At 42.2% G+C, this 19,979-nt stretch overlaps 1 protein-coding gene across 1 annotated transcript in view; it reads left to right on the forward strand.

The window, feature by feature from the left end:
• Positions 1 to 19,979, forward strand: part of LOC119450034 (E3 ubiquitin-protein ligase HERC2-like) — a 154,818-nt gene that overhangs the window by 52,239 nt on the left and 82,600 nt on the right. The window contains 13 exon segments of the mRNA XM_049665596.1: positions 539 to 916; positions 2,579 to 2,670; positions 3,706 to 3,976; positions 5,333 to 5,573; positions 7,421 to 7,592; positions 8,862 to 9,057; positions 9,177 to 9,310; positions 10,066 to 10,191; positions 11,395 to 11,531; positions 14,956 to 15,123; positions 15,125 to 15,149; positions 17,280 to 17,448; positions 18,150 to 18,325. Of these exon segments, the coding sequence (XP_049521553.1) occupies positions 539 to 916; positions 2,579 to 2,670; positions 3,706 to 3,976; positions 5,333 to 5,573; positions 7,421 to 7,592; positions 8,862 to 9,057; positions 9,177 to 9,310; positions 10,066 to 10,191; positions 11,395 to 11,531; positions 14,956 to 15,123; positions 15,125 to 15,149; positions 17,280 to 17,448; positions 18,150 to 18,325 (2,285 nt within the window).

The following is a 19,979-nucleotide window of genomic DNA, read 5'->3' on the forward strand; positions in this document are numbered from 1 at the left end:
GCAAGCCCTTCCCTAATAGTAGTGTTTCAAAAAAGCTGAGACTAAGCTAATATAAACCACGTAGCCTTTTAGGTTAGCAGATCCTTTTCACCAATTCAAGGCTTTAATGTATATATATATATTCTTTTTTTCAAATGCTTTATTTTAGTTAGTGTTAGTGCTGAAATGTGTTTTGTTCTGTGAAGTGTGACCAACCCAAGCGTGCTATATTTTATACCACAAGATTTTTCATTTCGTCATTGACCGCAGAGGGAAAAACAGTAGAGACCAGGAAAATAAAGTCTCATTACTTCACTCTAGGTCACCTGGTATGAGCAGCCATCTATTTTTAAGTGTGAAGTTGCTAACCAGCTCCTAGAGTCGATAACTGCGGTCACTGAAGCTGTTCGTGGGCCTGTTGTCATCAAACAGTGAAAGGCACTGACTCCGGATGTGTTGCACTGGTTCCTAAATTAATGGTGTTAAGAAAACATACGACCACAAGTGGTTAGTGTCATTAACTTTGCCCGTATGGCATGGGTATTGCTTTCGCTTGCAGGTGTCCTGCTTCCAGAACTGCTTGTCTCCCTTGTTCTCCTGGAGAGCACAGTGCCCGAGATGATGCACGTTGTGGATGCTGCACCATTGCTGTCACCACTACTGGAGAGCCTCGACTGCTTCAACCAGCTGGCTCCAGGGGCCCACCTCGAAGACACGCAGGACCTGTCGTGGCCAGGTGTTGGAGGAGGCACACTGACACCACCGCCACTGAGTCGGCAGGGCCCCACAGAGGACGTGCTCATGCTGCGCAAAGCAGATGTGGAGAACCATAACCGGGATGGGGGCCTCTGGATTGTCATTGGAGGCAGGGTGTATGACCTGCAAGAGTTCAGACCGTCCGCTCCCTGTGGTGCTGATATTTTTACAAAATATGCTGGTGAGTTCTCTGGTGTTGATGTTATCAAGCATACTTGCTTAGTGATGTGCTGAGGTTTTCAGAAATGTTTTTAGGTCATGGAAGTCACCAAAAGTGCAGTGATGTGCGAATATTGGAAACTTCAAATATTCCATATGAATCATTTAGTATTCGATTCGGTTCGAAAGACGCTTTTACTATTGTAAATATTCGAATTCCCAAAAATTGCTTTTGTCCTTATTAAGTCAGCTTTGCAGTACAGCCGTGTTATGCGGTGAGGCATACAGAATGTATTGTGGTGAAGCATATTTGCCGTGCAGTGAGGTACAGTCAAACCTAAATATAACGAAGTTGTACTTGCAGCGGAAAACTTTGTTAAATCGCGAATTTTGCTAATTTTGAGGTTTTAAAGTTTCTGCAGTGAAAGCAACTGCACAAATTCCCAGGGCAATCCTGGTGGATGGCACCTTGTCAGTAAGAATTTATGACCAAATGGCAAGAAGGTCAGGCTATAATAATGCGGTTATGAGCACTAGCGCATGTGTTATAGATTGCGCCCAGAGCCATGCATTGACGTGGCTCATGGCGTTCGAGATTTGCATGTGTTGCGTCATGCATCGCCGTAAATCGTGGACGCCATGGCTGACCGCACTTAGAGCCCACAGCCGGCACCCACAAATCACAAACAAAAGTATACGAATATTCGTCCCCGAGCAAAAAAAAAAAGAAAGGAGAAATTCAGTTTTGTCAGAAAGCTGATAGCAAAGAGAACTACACGAAGTAAGGTTCATAGTTTTATCAGTGTCACGCGCGCTGAGGCGAACATTAACAGGGCTGGTATTTTGTAGCGATGCCTTTTTCCGATGGCAATGCCTTTTAGTGCATTTTGTGTTCATTAGTGGTCAAGCGACGCTCCTCAGGGCGGATCTTCGAAAGCGGCCACTCACGAATGCGAAACGTGCCGGAAGGCATTGGGCATCAGGAAAAGGCATCGCTACAAAATACCAGCCCAGTTCTCACTCTATGACCATGAATTCGCTGTTACAACATGAGCGAACGTTGTGCACCGTGTCTTGGAAACTTGAGATTATGCGATCGCCAAGACTAGACACGCGGGAACGCAATGCGCATCAAGGCACCAACCGATAATCTACATACACTGTGTTTCCATACCGTACAAAGTAAAAATTAAGACATTTTGTTGTTTCTCAATTGTGATGACTTTGCATAGAATAAAATCTTTAGATCTTCATATATTTGTGATATTTATTAAAACATGTTTCTATCTGCTGTTCGAGCAAGTATTTTGGGGATTGTAAGGGAGTTGTACATTACTGTTTAGAATTGTTTCCAGGCAGGATAAGAGTGAGAACTTCGAGAACAGAGATGCTTAAGTTTATGAACATTGTGTTCTGGCTCATCTTTATGTCGAAGTTGTTTATTACAGTGTTCCAAGGAAAAATACATCTTATAGAACCCAAAATATAGCATTTTATTTACAAATTTATTGGTTTTTACCAGTGATTGTTGTCAAACATGAAAAAAAATTGTTTTTTAATCAGTTGTCAGGACATCATTTTACATTGTTCCTGAGAACTCAATGCAATTACTAATGCAAAGTTTACAATGCAGAAGCTTGTTTTCTATACCGATGCATAGATTAATTATTGTTATTTTCTTCAGGTCGAGATGCAACACAAGCTTTTGAAGCCGCCTGCCACTCAAAAGAAGCTAGAGAAATGCTGAGCTCCTTTTTCGTGGGAAACTTTGTCGATGTAAGTTTACCGTTCAAGAGGTAACCTCTATCTTCTGTCATTTGGGAGCATGTCCTCAAATTTATAGCATTGAGCGCACATTGATTTGTTTTATGTCTGTGCAATGGTAAATTAGTACTTGGGTAACTACAGTCAACGACAAATTTTTTTGGACATGCCCAATAATTTGGACACCTTCGTGGCACCGATAAATACCCTATAGAGCCAATGTATATGAACCTCTGAAATTTCCGACAATGAAACCCTTCGCCATCTGATTTTCCAGACTTGTTACCATGACCGCAGGTCTGAAGTGGAATTATAATAATAAAAGCCACCACCGCCGCCATTTTGATTATTTCGCAGCATCAAACCAGCGCTCTTGAATGCCGATCCACTGGCAGCCATAGTCACTACCACGGCAACGCTAGGCCTAGCTACTTCGACATTCGCTACCAGTTAATGTTCCTGGTGTTCGGTGCTGTGTTTTTCATTGGAAGAATTTGTCACTGTCAGCAATGGTGCCGACTGAAGTGCGGAAAGTGTGGCTAAGGTCAAGCAACTGCTAAAGAGATTAACTTTCTTAAAAGGTGACATAGTTGTTACATGCTGTCGCTGAAGTGTATATCAGCTGCTGTTTCCACGAATAAATGTTGGAAGTTAGAGCTCTGTCCTTTCCTTTATTCTTCTCACCCACTTGTGCTATTCAAAACCGATACTATGGTATACCAACCAGCCCAAATTGCCATGATGGTGTCAACTTCAGGTTCCAGGCGAGACTTGTGTTGTCTCAGCTAATGGTGTTAGGAAATATGTTTTCATAGAAACAGTCAGCATTAGTGTAAATTCTGATTTGAGAAATGGAACTCAAGAAAATGAAAGTCAATGGGATGTAAATTTAGAATGCAGACATTATGGAAACAGATTTCTGTGAGGGGTGAATTGGTGATGTATATCAAATGCTATCGTTTAGCAAAACAACTAGTGGCGTATGGTCAGAGGGTCTTTAGCAAGAGCTGTTTGACTCCTGCTATATGTCACTGCTCTCATGTACAGCACGACCAAGAGGCACCATTATTAGTGGATCCAAACAGCCTGTCATCGCCTCTGTGTGATTCGGAGCGCACCCTGGCACACCTACTTGGTCTGCATCTGCAGCAACAGGCCTGCGGGCCACCTCCCGAGTCCTTTGAGGCTCAACTGCAGCCTTGGCTAGAGAGTGCACTACTTCGTGGGGGTGGCCTGCTCAAAACGCTGCTGCCCCATGACCCATTTGAGGAGGAGAAGGGTGAAGCACGGAGCACTGGATCAAGTGCTGCCACCCCTGGTGAGCCAGGCTGTTGCCATCATCTCTTCTGTCATACCCTGCTTTTGCAAAACATTTCAATATGTTGACCTTATGGGCGAATTCTGGCATTCCGTTATTGTAATACAGTCGACTTCCGTTAATTTGACGCTGACGGGACCGATGAAATTGATCGAGTTATCTGGCAGATCAAATTAAACAAGATGAAAAAAAAAAAAAGAAACCTGCAACGACACATCATTGATTGTTGATTCATTTCGCAGTATTTGCCCAATTCTAACACACCCCCGAATCTAACGTGTGCCCACTTCCTATGTGTCCAAAATATAAAACCAACATAGAAATGACATTAGAGGTCCTAAACAAAGTAGAAACCTAACACGCACTCGATTTATTAGCAAGAAAAACGGGCAAGGGTCTAATATATGTGTTTCACAATAGTGGCTGGGTTTCTAAAGTCAGCTTCGTCGCAATACACCCAATTATGCGGTAAAGCGTCCAAACGCTGCGACGGCAATTTTGATTTTGTGTCAATTGTACTGCGCAGGCAATTTGGGGCCCAATCTCCTAGAAAAAGGGGGAAAAAATGCATGAGATGGTAATTACTGTAATCAGATATCGTGAGCTACGGTTATTGCTTGAAAATCTTCCCAGGGCAGGGCGTAAATAAGCATTTTTAATGGGAGATGACTTGTCTTCACACATTCACTGTCCTCTAACGCTGCCACTAAAATCGCTATGGGGGTCACCCTAGGGGTCAAGCGCATGCGTGCTGACTGGTCAAGTTCGAGTTATCCGGCAAAGGCCAATTTTAGGATCGAAATAACAAAAGTTTGGGCCCATAGAAATGCATGGGTGGCAGTCCTAGGACCTTCGTTTGGGATTGAATCATCTAAAAAAATTGTCGATTGAATCATCTAAAAAAATCAAATTAACCGGAGTCAAATTAACGGAATTTACTGCCTCTGAAGTGACTTCATGTGTTCTTGGGCCTTCCTGTGAGCACTGTGTAACATAGACAAAGCAAGAGGTGCAACAAGGAGTTTCGGCCTTGTATAATTGACGTGGCAGCATGTGAACCAGTCCGTCTGACAATACGTTTTGTCCAGCAAAATGCTTGCTGATGCCTTTTACTGGAGTTAAAATTATATAAAGCCTTTGTTTAAACTGACTTTGTTCAATTTTTGTTTTTTTTACCCTCTAGTTTTATGTTAGACCGACATATTTCTGCATGCACTAGTCTGCTCCTCTCAGTAAACTTGCTTGATGGAATGTCTTTAGTCGTGAGAATGAGGATCAGTGATGCCCGGTATCAGATTACTGTTGTATTTTGCACACTGACATGCTCTTTACACTACCTTGTTTGGGTACTTTTAGTGTCCGGCATGACACCGACAGAGCCAAAGGCGCTATCTGCTGCATCATCTGCCCCGTCACCAATATCCGGCGCTATGGCCGGTTGGAATGAAGACAGCTTGGTTGAGGCCATTGCTGAAGGACGCTTGGATGAACCTCTGGTTGCTGGCTTTCTGCGAGCAGTTGACACCTTTTGTGAGCAGCAACATCTTGCTTTGCACATGGACTTTGGAGCTGACCACCCAATTGAAGAAGTGGGCAGGTGAGGGCTGATTCTCTGTGAGTTATTAGGTCATAAGCACATGAAACCATCAGACAGGTGTTATATCCAGAACCTAATATACAGTCGAACCTCAATTTAACAAACATGGCATAATTATTTATTGAATGTAATGAAATAAATATGAAGTTGGTTGACCATGCTTTCTTTCAGTGAGTATCCTACTGCTATAATGAAACAGAGAATGCAAAATCTGAGGCAATGTTGGTTACAGCAAAGTGAATGCAGTCGACTTATGTTAATTTGACTCCAGTTAACTTGATTTTTCGGTTTGTTCGATCCCAACCAAAGGTCCCGGCCTGCACCCATGCATTTCTATGGGCCCAAGCTTTCATTATTTCAATCCTAAAATCAGCCTTTACCAGATAATTTGAACATAATCAGCCAGCACGCACACACCTGACCCTTATGGGGAACCCAGTAACGACCCCTTCAGTGGCAGCATCTGTCTCGGCGGATCTTAGGGGACAGCGAATGCGTTGAATACACGTCGTCATCTGTCGAAAATGCCTTTTTTCGGCCTGCCCTGGGAATATTTTCAAGCAATAACCGTAGCTCACAATGTTTTTTTATGGTATTTACCCGATTCTAATGCGCCTCATTTTTTTTTTTTTTTAATTAGGCCGAATATTGCCTGCACGGTGTAATCGGATCCGAACGTTGGAGGTATCATGCTTGCATTTCTTTCGCATAGACCGGATTGAGAGTTATTTTTCTTGCCAATATTGGTATGTATGCTTATAACAAATATTGGATATAATAAAGGTATTTTCACATCGGAAGAGACATCGTTGTAACAAGGTTCGACCATAAGAAACAGAAAATTAAATTCTGAAGTTTTACATGCCAAAACGACGATCTGATTATGAGGCAAGCAGTTGTGGGGGACTCTGGATTAATTTTGTCCCCCTGGGGTTCTTTAATGTGCACCCATGCATGGTAAGCAGCATTTTTGCATTTTGTCCCCATTCAGACTCGGCCGCCATGGCTGGGATGTGATCCCACGACCATATGCAGAACTTGAACGCACTTATTGCAGCAGGGTGCATATGCACCCTATTCGACGACTTGTCAGGTTGACGAAACGATTGAAAGATGTCAGTCAGCGCAGTGCTGGAAAGAAACAGTTTGAAGATGTCAGTGCTATGCCCCTTAGCTGGGTCCCATCCTCATGCTCTTCCTTCACCACAACACTCCTTGTAGTTTACATTCGTGCTTCTGGCCTCTTGGAACTCACATGGGAGAAACAAGTGAATTAAATTATAGTTTAAGTGCTAAGGGGATGAGTGGGAATAACGCCATGAAGTATTAAGGTTGAGAAAATGTAATATTTTTGCTCCGCATTTTGATGTGAATGCATTATAAAGATGATTTCAAAATATTCTCACTGTGTAATTCACAATAGTACAGTTGTGCCCTTGTATTACCATCCTCCATTACTTTAAGCTTGCAATTTAATTTTAAATGCCAAATGCAGTATGCCTAGGAAATAGTTTGAACTAATGTAGCATCACTTTGTAATGTAGTACTCAAAGTGCACATCTTAAATTGCTCTCATGGGCAGGTTAAGAGAGGTACTGAAATGAAATTTGGCATAGAGAGATTCAAAGAGGTGAATATAAGATTGACTAAGTTTTAAGCTTGTAACGTGATTCGCATAGTTATAATTAAGTGCTAGAATGAGCTATTTATATGCCAAATGAAGCACAGCAACTCAGAGCATCGAAGAGCAGGGGAATATCGCAAAAGGAGGAAATTCTTCACTGTTACTCTTCCGCGGGGTACTTCTTTCCTGTCTTAATGGTTCTCTGCTTTTGTTTGTGCTACAGGCTGCTATTAGCAGTGGCAGTCAAGCATCTAGGCTGTGGTGCCACCCTGCTGAACACTGCAGAACAGCTGGCCCTGAAAGGCTCATCCACCAAGTCCTCTCCCGTGCAGCTTCCATTAATTCTGCAGGACATAGTGCGGATGGTTCAGCAAACCAAGTGGTCCCTCATCAAGGTGCTGCATGTCACTACCTGCACACTTCCACTTTGAAAGGGAGCAATGTGAAAGTTCTGACATTTATACAGTCAAACCTCGATATAACCAAGTTGTACTTGCAGCAAAAAACTTCGTTATATCAAGAATTTCGTTATATCGAAGTTTCATTAATTTAATAGAACTAAGATGGGGAAATAAAAATAGTTTGTTACATCGCATATTTTGTTAAATCGAGGTTTGTTATATATATAATGTTTGACTGTAATTACAAATAGCTGAGTTTTGCCATGAACAAAGGTTTAGTAGGTGGACCTTTGATTCTTTAGAATCATCTGTTCAAGTAGTAGTTCCTTTTTTGTGAATTTAGCTATAATTGGCAATAGCTTCATACCGTTGTTTTTATTTGTCTGTTTGCCTTAGTTACACTGTGAGTTTTAGTTTCTTTGCATGGGCCAAGGACTAGCAATACTGCTAAAAGTCAAGATGTGTATGCAGTATTTTTGTTATGTTCTGAAATAAAAGGAAATGAGAGAAAAAAGCAGAAAGAGGTAAGGAGGAGGGGGGGGGGGGGGCTGTCTTGACACTGTCTTTGAATTTTTACACCAGATCCCTGTGATGTCAGTCTTACCACACCTGACCAAAGGCAGTAAAGTGTTTATTAATTGCATTATTCTAGAAAATAAGCACAAGTTCTGCTTGCAGCATTATGGTGCTCTTTTTTTTAATATGATACCAGAACTACCACTACATTCAAAATGTTGCATAATTGTTGCTAGTCCAGTTTAAGCCCTAGATCCTAGAAAGGTAAAATTTGTGTTTATGTTCTGTGTTAATAAGCCTCAGTGTGTGTTTTTTGTCGAGCAAAAAATTTGGAGTTCCAAAAAGTAGTCTGCCAGCACAGCTTGATTTATGATTACCTGGTAGTTTCCCTTTAACAAGCTTGTCAAGTTACCAAAAACTTTAATTTCGTAAGTTTTGAAATGCCGCATTATTGTTTTCTTCTGTTGTGTTGTCTCCATGTCTTCTCCATATAAGACATGGAGACACCATGTCCACACCATAACGCGAGTCCTCTATGTTTACTGAATATGTTCACTTTTCATTGCTGTTAATATTATGGTAAGCTTCTCTGCAACAGGAAAGCAAATTGCTCTAGTGAATATTCGTTTCATATTTGAGCCGAAGTGACTAATTTAGCATGCTATAAATCAGTGTCAAGGGCAGATTGCTTACCACAGGTTGACTGAGTGTTAAACTTGTATTTCCATGTTCTGGTATTTTTCTCAGGCAAGACAAGACTTGAACGGCTCATACAAAGAGGTCTGCTGCCCTATGTTTGAACGGTGCCGTTTCCTCTTTTACGAACTGCGGCCTGCAGTAAGCAGGGAGCTTAGGATTATGGAGAACCTAAAACTCATCGGGGCTTCGTCACGATGGAAGACAGCTACACATCAGGTCATTCTTCAGCAAAGAGCTGACAAAAGTGAGAGCAAAGCCTGCTTGGTCTGTATAATGAAGCAAGGAGTGCATCCATATCTAATCAGTCTCCGTTGACAGATTATTTGTTCAATCCTGACCTGACAGTTCCTTTTATTCTTCCAGAAGTGTTGTCTGGCGGCTCCTCTGAAGAAAACTCATCTATTTCGAAGGACAAGGACTCTTCTGATGAAAGTCAAACTGAGGTTCTAGAGAGCCTTGACATGAAGCTAGAAGCTGCTGGGACAGCACTGAAGAAGGTTTGGTTTCTTGCTATGTTTGCTTGCTTGTAGTGTGGCCTTTGTGCCATTTCACAACTCGGATCAAATTCTTGCCTGTAACTTTAGTATTCTTTCCACCAGGATAATGTAGAGGACTTATAGGTAGCGTCTTGAGCTTGTGTTCACATACAGTGGAATCTCGTTGATATGATTCTGCATAATACGTTTCTTTTTCTTTTCCCGATAATATGATTTGGTTGGATAATACGATTTTTGGATGATACGCTTTATTCTCCAGTTCCTGTGAAGATATATCAACGAGATTTCATTGTACATTAAGAATTTGAGAATACCGAAGAATAGTTGTTGAATTGGACGTGTATCTGTAGTTATCTCGCACAGCTAAACCAATATTGCTGTCGTGCTTCCTATCACAAAACCAAAGGGTTTATGCCATTTGGTATTGTCTTTATGACAAGTGGGTTCTGCTGGTGATCATAAGCAGGTTATCGCCAGGCAGTAAATAGTTCTTTAAGGCCAATTAATACATTGATGAAGGCGGTCACAGCGCATCACATGACTTGGTATCCCGTTCCACTAGTATGCTTGAGGTGTTTAGTGTGTGATAGTGGCATGCTTGAAGTATTGACAGCCTTTTGTATTGGCATTCTATCCTCCCTCAGCTCATTTGTAGATTAATATGTGATGTCTGTTATTAATAACTGAAGTGCAAGTTTCTCTTTTACTGGTTGCTTTATGGACAAATGGACCTATTCTTTTCGTTTACATTTCAGTGTTTGTCTGAAGGAAACCAACTCAAGCAGAATGTGGTTGACCACAGTCAGTTGTTGAGCCAAATGCTCGAGTTTGTTACACAGGATCTTGATGTAGAGCTCATCAGGAAGGCCATGTACTGCCAGGTTAGACCTCATCATTCATTATGATTTTAACTGTGCAGGGTTTTAAGAAATAGGGTTGCTCATTTTGCGGTGAGCCACCAGAAGCCACCAGAAGCAGGGGCTATTGAGCAGACACCTTATGTTTATCTTTTGCATAGTATTGGACATGGCAACACTTTGTTGTCTCTTAGAGCACTGAAATCAAGAGTACTTAATAAAATTCAGTCTTTCATGCTTCACGAATGATGCCAGTCAGCAAGAGTGATTCACTGTGAAGCGGAGGAGTGTCATTGAGCTTCATTCATTTGATGATGATTTGATGTCTGGTGCATGCTCACATAGAGTTTAACTTGTGCTTAAAACTAATGCTTAAGCCTGGGCTGTGTGTAGAGTTTGTGTCAGGCTTACTAGCACAGAATGCTATCATACTCGCATGCCATTTTTCTCGGCCATGGATTTGCCTTGAGAAGACACAGAAAACTTGGGTATGCCCTCTGTAAGTGTGCCCTACTATTGATGCATTGATGCAATTGGCTGCACAAACTGACATTGTTGGGAGATTGAAATGAGAAAGCCCAATGTATAATAAGTTGACATTATTTTTTTGTTTGCTGCAATTTTATAATTTCTTGGCTAAAAGGTTTAATGTTAGTATGTATCAATACTGCATACAAACATTCATGTTTATCTGTGTAAGAGGAGGTGAGCAAATAAGGATGAACACTTTTAAGCTCTGAGGAATTACTGCGGGGCCCTTTTAAGTTAATAGTACAAAGTGTGTGTACATTCCTTGCACATGGTATTTGTCCAAAATCTGTGGATGCTAACTTAATTATGTGTCTGTGAAATGCCCTCAGAATGTACAAAAAACTGCAGTTTATCTTTACTTTCTATAAAATTGTAAGCAAACACTTGTAATTGACTATATAGGTCCCAGATGTCACTGTTTAAACTTTTAAACTTCAGTACTCGCACACTACAATTTATAATACATAATGACAACTGTAACTTGTGCACCTTGCAATGAAATTAATGTCAGTTTTATTTCCAATATTAAGCAAACATGGTTTATGTTGCTGTTATTATTAAGATTTATAAAGTCTGAATGTTTATCTTAACTGTACTTACCTCAGTACTTGCTGTGACGTCTTGTTTTATGTAATAGCCATGTAATTTTGTATTTATGGCAGTATATAGTTAAATACGACAACTGCTTTATTTCAGATGGAGAGGGCCAAAACAAGACTACAAGGCTTAGAAAGCATCCTTGCTCTCTTTGAGAAATCGTCTTTGCTACCTTCCGTTAAGTATAAGCTGCAGTCTGGCTGGCAGGGTTTGCTCCCCATTGGAAAGATGCCATGGTTTGTATTGTATGATTTTTATTGTGATAGCAATTATATGGACAATCCAAAGCAGATTTCTGCCGTCTGCGTAGCCGTCGCCGTCGCCGTGAGGTTCCGTATGACGTCAACGGCGATAAAATCGTCGCCGCGCTCTGGACGCTGTATGTGCGACTGAAAGGGCGCGAGGGACGCGCGCTTTCACGGGGAGCGAACGCACGTCAGAGAGCGAAAGCGCGTTCTGCGCCGTGCTCTCTGAAGGGCTGCAGAATTAAGCGTCTTGTTCCTCCTTTCCAATCACCATATATAGAGAGCAAACGCGACTTTTTCCATCGCGCGAAAGGCCGTGGGGGGACAGGAGGGATGGAGGGGAGGCGACGTTTAGCTGGGGCACCAAATGCGTATTTATATAAAAACGTTGCGAGGCGAGAAGGTGGGTAAGATTTCCGACGCTGCTCGACGAGTGTCCCATTCTGATCTCGTCGAAAACCTCCGAGCCGCCCCCAGAGGCACCAGCAACAGTCACCAATGCCGCGCGCATTCGGTGCGAACGCGGGCAAAACAGCGACGGCATCGACACCAGTTTTGCGCGTTGCTGGTGCTGCTGCATGTCCAAGTTTATATAGCTGATAAAACTACTATCCTAACTCCGTATAGCTCTCTACTAATTTGCTATCGCAATTGATGCTTCGCCTTTCTGGTGAAACTGCGACCATTTTTTGCTTTTTTGCTTTCCTGCAAAATTCCTTCTACTTATTTGTTAATAGATTTCCTCCTTTACCACTTTTCTTTAAAAGCAGGTTAGATGGCAAAAAAACAGCTTGTCAGCCTACTAATATAATCATCTCGATTAACTCTCATCTCATGGATGATCACTGATTTGCTATGTAAAAGTCACTTATGTGATGTAGAGGATACTTGAACAGGGCTATATTTAAATAGAGCTCACACTCTGTGAAAGCAAAAGTTCTTAATTTTCAGATAACACCACTCCTCCATGACAAGGAGAAAAATGAATACATAAAGCTTATTTTGTTGCACTTTAAAAAATGTGAAGTAGTCTTCGTCCAGCACTTTGGCTGGAAGGTATCTTTTCTCAGCTTCCATTGTTACTTGATATTGAGGACTTAACTCGGTCAGGGCTAAGGCTACATCCATTTGCCAGATACATCAAGAACAACCCACTTTTAATATAACCGTAGATAAAAATGTGTGGCAAAATGAATTTTCATTCCATGTAGTTTTATTCTGCAGGACATGAATAAACGATAAGGTACAGTGCCAATTCATTTTCTGTACATTTTGTGGACAGATAACTTAAAATTGATGTTTTTTCTAGTTTATGGAAAGTAGCCGTAATACTGATTGACTTCATTTTCACAATTGCAACATGTTCTTTAAGTAATTAATAATTGTTATTTAGTAGATGATTAGATAATGCATCAGTGTTATTTGTTGTGAAACTACATCTGCCTCTTCAAATTAATTATCTGAAGTGGTGAAATGGTACTACCTGCCTCAGGTAGTCTTAGTAAAATTTGCATAGCCCATTAAAAAAAAGTGGGTATATGATATTCCTGCCTTTTTTGTGTACATAGATATGCTATTCTGCTTTGGTCTGCAACATTGCAGTTTCGTTTATTTTTCTGAAACAGAAGGAAGCGAGGGGCCATATTTTCAAAGGATCACTTTAAATATCACTTTCAGTGTATGCTGGTTGGCTGAGTGATTGACAGGATGCCCATCGGTCCAGTGAGCACGTCATCTCACTGGACCTACCTGCTGTGGTTGCTTAGTGGCTGTGGTGTTGGGCTTCTAAGCACGAGGTCGCGGAATTGAATCCCAGCCACAGGGGCTGCATTTCCATGGGGGCGAAGTGCGAAAACACCCGTGTACTTAGATTTAGGTGCACATTAAAGAAACCAAGGTGGTCCAAATTATTCCAGAGTCCCCCACTACGGCATGCCTCATAATCAGATCGTGGTTTTGGCATGTAAAACCCTATAATTTTTTTTTAAAATCTCACTGGATCGATGAGCATCCTGATCGCAGTTTGGCAATGTACTGAATGTTAGTGCCAAAAGTTTGTGTTTTCTGGGTACGTATAAAAAGAAAAGTGTAACTGTATTGGGTCATATTTTGTGTTCTCCATCATGAACATTGGCACCGGGAAATTGTATTAAGTGCAATAGCATCAACAAGGTTATACTGTACTTATGATGTGTCGATTAAAATGTGACATGTGAATAGTACATACTGAAGAGGTTTCCTGCTGAAAATTTCATCATACAGAATACTTTAATTTTTAACCATTATCATCGACTCTTGAACATATATTTGGGTGCTCCTTGTCATATTACTGAAAGGAATACATCTCTCTATCATGGTTTTTGTGAAATGGCAGCAGGGGACTGTATACAGGGGACTGAAATACAAACTCACTACTTTACACTGAAGATATTACAGTCGACTTCCATTAATTCGACTCTGGTGGGACCGACGAAATTGATCGAATTATCGGGCGGGTCGTTTAAACAAACTGCAGAAAAAAATGCCAGAACACACACCACCAATTCATTTGGCAGTATTTGCTTAATACTAACGTGCCCCCCGAATCAAACATGCGCCCACTTTCTATGTGTCCAAAGTAAAGAAAAGTAATGACGAAATGACATTAAAGCTCCCAAACAAAGTATAAATTTAACGCGCACCCGATTTTTTTTAGCAAGAAAATTGTGTTGCGTAATATGGTGGCCGATTTTCTACTGTCAGCTTCACCTCACGGTTTTTAAAGTCAGCTTTGCCGCATGACATCCGTGGTATGCGGTAAAGCATACAAATGCAACGAAGGTGGGTTTGGTTTTATATCCGATTCCACCGCGGAGGCAGTTTACAGCCCAATTTTCCTAAAATAAAGAAGTGCATTAGATTTGGGTAAATACTGTAATCAGACATTAGGAACTATAGTTATTGCTTGAAAATCGTCTTTGGGGCCAGCCAAAAATAAGTGTTTTTGACAGGAAATGACGTATGTTCAATGCATTCACTGTCCCCTAAGCTCCTCAGAGACAGACGCTGCCACTTAAAGGGTCGCTGTATGGGTCACTATTGGGGTCGGTCGCGTGAGTACTGACGGGTCAAGTTCGAATTATCCGGCGAAGGCCAATTTTAGGATCGAAATAATGAAAGCATGGACCCATAGAAATGCATGGGTGCCGGCCGGGACCTTTGGTCAGGACCAAAATAACCGAAAAATTGAACTAACCGGAGCAAAATTAACGGAATTCGACTATATTGTCTTTATCATTACTTATCCGATGTTATGTGTGTTATTTTTGTGGAATATAAATAGTTTCCTATAATACTTGAAAGTGCTGAGACTCTTACAAACGCCAACCTCATGCAGATTAATCATTTTCTTTCTATGTTTCTTTTTTTTTTTAAGGGAAAGGCCTGTCCATTGCTTAGCGAACTTGAACCTGATCCCACCACATCAGCGCATTTCTCTTGAGTTGGCATCGGCTCGACTCAACCTCTGGGCTGTTACTGAACTGAGGTCATTGCTGCTGGAATTCTGCAACACTGAAGATGAGAACCTTCCAATTGTTGCTCACTTCATCTCGACACCTTGTCTCAAAGGTACCACCATTCTGCCAATACCATTCTTGAGCGAAAGTTTCTGGTCACTACTACACACTGGCTACTAGAAACATACTGAAGCTGACATGTGCAGCGAAAATATTTATTTTAGCAATGAAAATTTTCTAGTGCAATTGTGCGAAGCCTGGTTTAATTGAACTATGTTGAGTGCTGTACACTCAGGTTGCAATACTAAAGATCGGGATGGATGCTTTTACACTCGCTTATCGTATTTTAACGATGATTCTTGTTTTGACCACTGTCTTAAGTTCGAACAGTTTTAGCAGCAATGTATGCATTTAATGACGTAGAATTAAGTGGGTAAAGTACCATCCAGCCACGTATAGCTGTAATTTACAAAACCTTCGTATACGCTCAGGCTTGTCTACCTTGTGGGGTTTCAGGGTCTCACAGAAGTACCGTCACAGAAGTACCGACAGAAGTTTCCTAGTGGCATGTCCCACTGGGACATGCCACTAGGAAAAGTCTCGGCGGCTATGCTACTTGCTCTCACGATAACCAATGGGTCAACTCGCGAGAGCTCGGGCAATCTCCTTCGGCTTGGGCCTCCAATAAGTGCTGCTCGGCATGGTACGACCTCGCACGAACACTATGCACTGCTCTTTGGCTTAGCGTCTGGATATGATCACACAAAGTATGTGCTCACCGCACGGGCAGAGGCACCATGCGCGAGCTCAAGTACTAGACACAAAGGTGTCGGCAGACGAGTGGACAGCATGTACGTGCCCAGTGCTGTCACGAAGGAAAATGACCCGCGATTCGTTGTGAGCAACTGACAGCGGCCGTGCTGCAACGAGAGCTCCCCCACTGCAAAGCAGTCGTGAGTGAAGTGCCACGACCGACAACCGTCGCGAGTGGAACCGGGAGAGGCGTAGGGACAGCAGAACAGATGAATGCCCGCGCAAAGGCGTCGGTGCATACCTCAATCCTCGCAACCTGTGGCTTGTATAAGGGTTTGAAAAAAGAATAGGCCGAGCGGAAATTGTTGCTTCTCCCATTCTTGGATAAAAATGCAGTGCAACAGACGAAACACAAAGCTACATCACAAGTGCTACGTCACAGCGCTTGTGATGTAGCTTTTCTTCTTGTCCTTTTCTCAGTCACGCTGCATTTTTATCCAAGTATCAACCAACTCGCCCAAGTTAGTTTTACTTCTGCCATTCACTTTAATTAATAAATTCTTTTTTATTCAGTGGAGTTAAGCTGAACCAGTCCAGCAGAAGGTATGACGTTCCTAAATCATTTATTACCTAGTATGACGTTCCTAAAGCATTTATTACCTAGAGGAAAATTTGGTCCTAGTGTATTTTGATTTCTGTTGCATTGTTTTTTCCCAGCATTGAATTGGTATAAAGTACAAGAATTATTGTGGCTTGTATAATATTTTATTCTGAAGTTTCAACCCAGATGTAAATGATCTTTTCAACAGAAAAGCCATAACCCATTGCTTAAGTACTGAAGCTCTTCCTATGTTATACTCATGCGCACAATATCGTTCAACCTCAGAAACGTGCATGCATGCAGAAACTTATAAGAAATGGAACATGCTGCGAAATTGAGGGTGTTCTATTGAGGGTGGATGCAAGGATATCCATCGAATAATATTCACCCACGTAGAATACCTGTCTCGCAAATGGAAGCGCATTCGAGCGATCGGGAAGCCCTCTGTGGTTCGGTCCCTCAGTTATTATTGACAAGAGCGCCGTCAGTCTGCATGTGCTGTCCCCATTCAAGGACGAGGAGGCTAGCTGCTCTTGTGCCCGAGTATTCCTGCGTTCAGGTGGCACAAGCCTCAGAACACGAACGCCATCTATCATACTATTGTGTAACTACGACTTCCTCCACCGTGTGTGTGCTATGTGGGGAAGTCAGATGCCAGGAAACTAGTTATAACGGGAACGCATTAGGGGCTGTGAGAGAGTCGAGTGTTCCCTTGAACTTCAGTCATTTTCGGCCAGAATATATTACATTAGCTTGACTTTGTGTTTTCTACCCTTAGTGTCACTTCTAGGGCTGTCTGCTGTATTTGGATAAAATAAAAAATAAAAAGTTCAGGCAGAGAGACATAGGTTGCTGAAATGTGGGGTTCCATGCTTGTATGCCCAACAGGCGAGCATGGAGAGTGCCTGCTCAGGCTGCAGTGGCACGCTCTCAGCACCTTCTCGGTTCCTGCTGTCGGCTATCGGTCTCCTGTCGGGAGAGCATCAAAGTCGAAGCCTCAGCCTGCTCCTGGGCTCTGGCGTGTTGGCACATCTGCAGACCCTGCTTCGTGCATTGGGTGAGGGCCATCCGTCTTTTCTTTTGCTTTTTTTGTCTTGCGATGAGATAGCTTTGACAATCCATTATTACCACCTTAATCTCTAAAGGTGAATTTCACTGGTCACTGTTAAATATGGGGCAGATATTGTTTATTCTGCTGTGGAAAACTTGTGTTCCAGTTGTTGATATATAGTGAGTTGATATCTTCTATTGGTTGTTTTTTTGGATCAGCAGATTCAACAGCAGATCCCTATCTCACTTTATCATTGAAGCACCGATTGAACTGTAAGCTGCATATGACAAGGTCCACTGGGATTTATTGCCATGTGCATTGCAGAGCATTTTGTTTTCTTCTCGCAGATTTCAGAAGCAGAATCGCTTTAGTGTGCATGCAACATGCCACATACACATGGTAGATGCAAAATCTGAGCATATTGCAAGCATTTACTTGAATATTCAGGCAGCTCCGTCAATCCATCCAATGTAAATTACCTTAAAGCATTTTCTGCTTAACTGTGCCCTTGATAGCTTTTGTAGAGTAAATGTAGGCTTCGAAAAGTTGCCCAACTCATTATATCCATAGTAACATTATGCAGCTATTTAGGTAAATCTAGTATGTTGTTAGATTTAAGGTCCCACAGGCTTTGTAAATAATTGCGTCCAGTGAAATGGCATCTTACCGACAAGCAACATTGTCACCACATGCCACACACTTTGCAGGCCCCAGGCCAACACGTACACCTCATGAGAAGAATGTGAGCCTCTGTGCTGTCTTGGAAGACACCATACGAAAGCCGCAGCCTCCAGCGCCAGCTCCGAGTGGCCTGGAGCTAGCTGCCATGATGAAAATTGGCACCAGGGTGGTTCGTGGCGTCGACTGGAAATGGGGAGACCAGGTAAAGCCAGACAGGAGATATACACGAGATTAGGAGGACAAAACTTAAGCTAAGTCTTCGTTGGTGTGTTTAGGATGCCACCTAAACTGACAGCGCATAGTATACTGTAAGATGCTGGCCTCGTGAAACTCGGTTAATGCATTAATAATTGTTATCGAGCAGCCCTAACAGGATGAGAATGAGGTATAGGCCTATAAAACAGCAGACACAAGCATCTGAACTTTTGTTTGTTGTTTTAAATGCCTATATTTTTCATTCATCTTGTTATTGCTATTCTGTAATTAGCAGGCATAAAAGAACCAGCCCAAACATGAATTCTTTTACAGCGAAGCTGTTAAGGGCTCAGTCTCCGATGGTCATGTCCGTGTGTAGAAAAAAACTCTCATTGGTCGTATGCTGTATGTGCGAGTGAAAGCGCGCGAGGGACGCACGCTTTCACGGTGAGCGAACACACGGCGGAGAGCTAACGCGATTTCTTCCGTCGCGCGAAAGGCCGGGGGGGGGGGGGGGGAACAAGAGGAAGGGAGGGAGGGAGGGAGGGAGGGGAGAAGCACCAGCAACGTGCAGAACTGTTGTCGACGGCGGCGGCGTGTTGCGTGCGTTCGCACCGAACGCCTGCAACGTTGTTGACGTGTTTATGAAGAACGTGCCAACCTTTGCCGTACATCGTGCCGTACACCCTATGGCGGTGTACCGTAGCGACCATAAGGCCATGGTCTCTGTGGTCACTAAATAAATGAAAACCACCGGATCATATATATTTCTCATTCTTTTATAGTTGAAATAACCAATTACACAATCACATCTTATTAGTTATAATTGGAAATACATAATTCCCACCATAGTACAGCTTCGCTGGTCTTCCATCTCCACCCCAGTGGAAGGACTGACAGTTTTTTGTGGTGATTTACATTGAACTTTGATTTAAGCCACTTGTAGCAAGGTATATTAAGCAGATGATTTTGTTAAATCAAAATGCCATATTTTAGTTATAAGCATACAACTTCACATTTTCTGACTATTCTTTTTGGCTAATATGTTTGTGCTGGAGTGTTCTAAAATAAGATTGTAACAACAGCTGCTTGAGTTGTTAAGACTGAGGCCACTAGACTTAGCCTTCACTGTCAGTTTACAGAAGCCCACATGCTTCTTCCATTAACATGTTGCCAAATAATTCCATAAGCACATCAGCTTGTTTAGCTTTATGCGACATTATAGTAAAGGCTATGGAGCTCTTCTACATCATTCCACAAAAGTGATGGCTTTGAGCCTCCCTTCCCTGACTTGCAAGATGAAAAACTGAAATCTTCTGAAAGATATGACATGACGATTGGAAGAAGAGGAAGGAAGGACACATAGCAGAGGACTCATTGTTCCACTCAAACAACTAGCAAAAATACTTATAAACCGTGCATTTTTGAAAAAGCTTTGCATCAACAGAACTTCTTTTTTTATTTATCAATTGTTGGGACTACTTTTTTTAACAGCGAAGCTGTTTAAGCTGATAGGTGTGCGGAGCAAACCCTGGCGATGATGTCACATGCATCGCCTAGCAACGCCTCACCCAGCTGCGCCGAGCCTCGCAACAGCTGTGGGAGCTGAGCCATGACTTTATCGTGCGCGCTGCGTCGCTTCGCCTTAGCTCTGCCTAGCC

This window comes from Dermacentor silvarum, chromosome 4 (genome assembly GCF_013339745.2).
Source record: "Dermacentor silvarum isolate Dsil-2018 chromosome 4, BIME_Dsil_1.4, whole genome shotgun sequence".
Taxonomy (NCBI): domain Eukaryota; kingdom Metazoa; phylum Arthropoda; class Arachnida; order Ixodida; family Ixodidae; genus Dermacentor; species Dermacentor silvarum.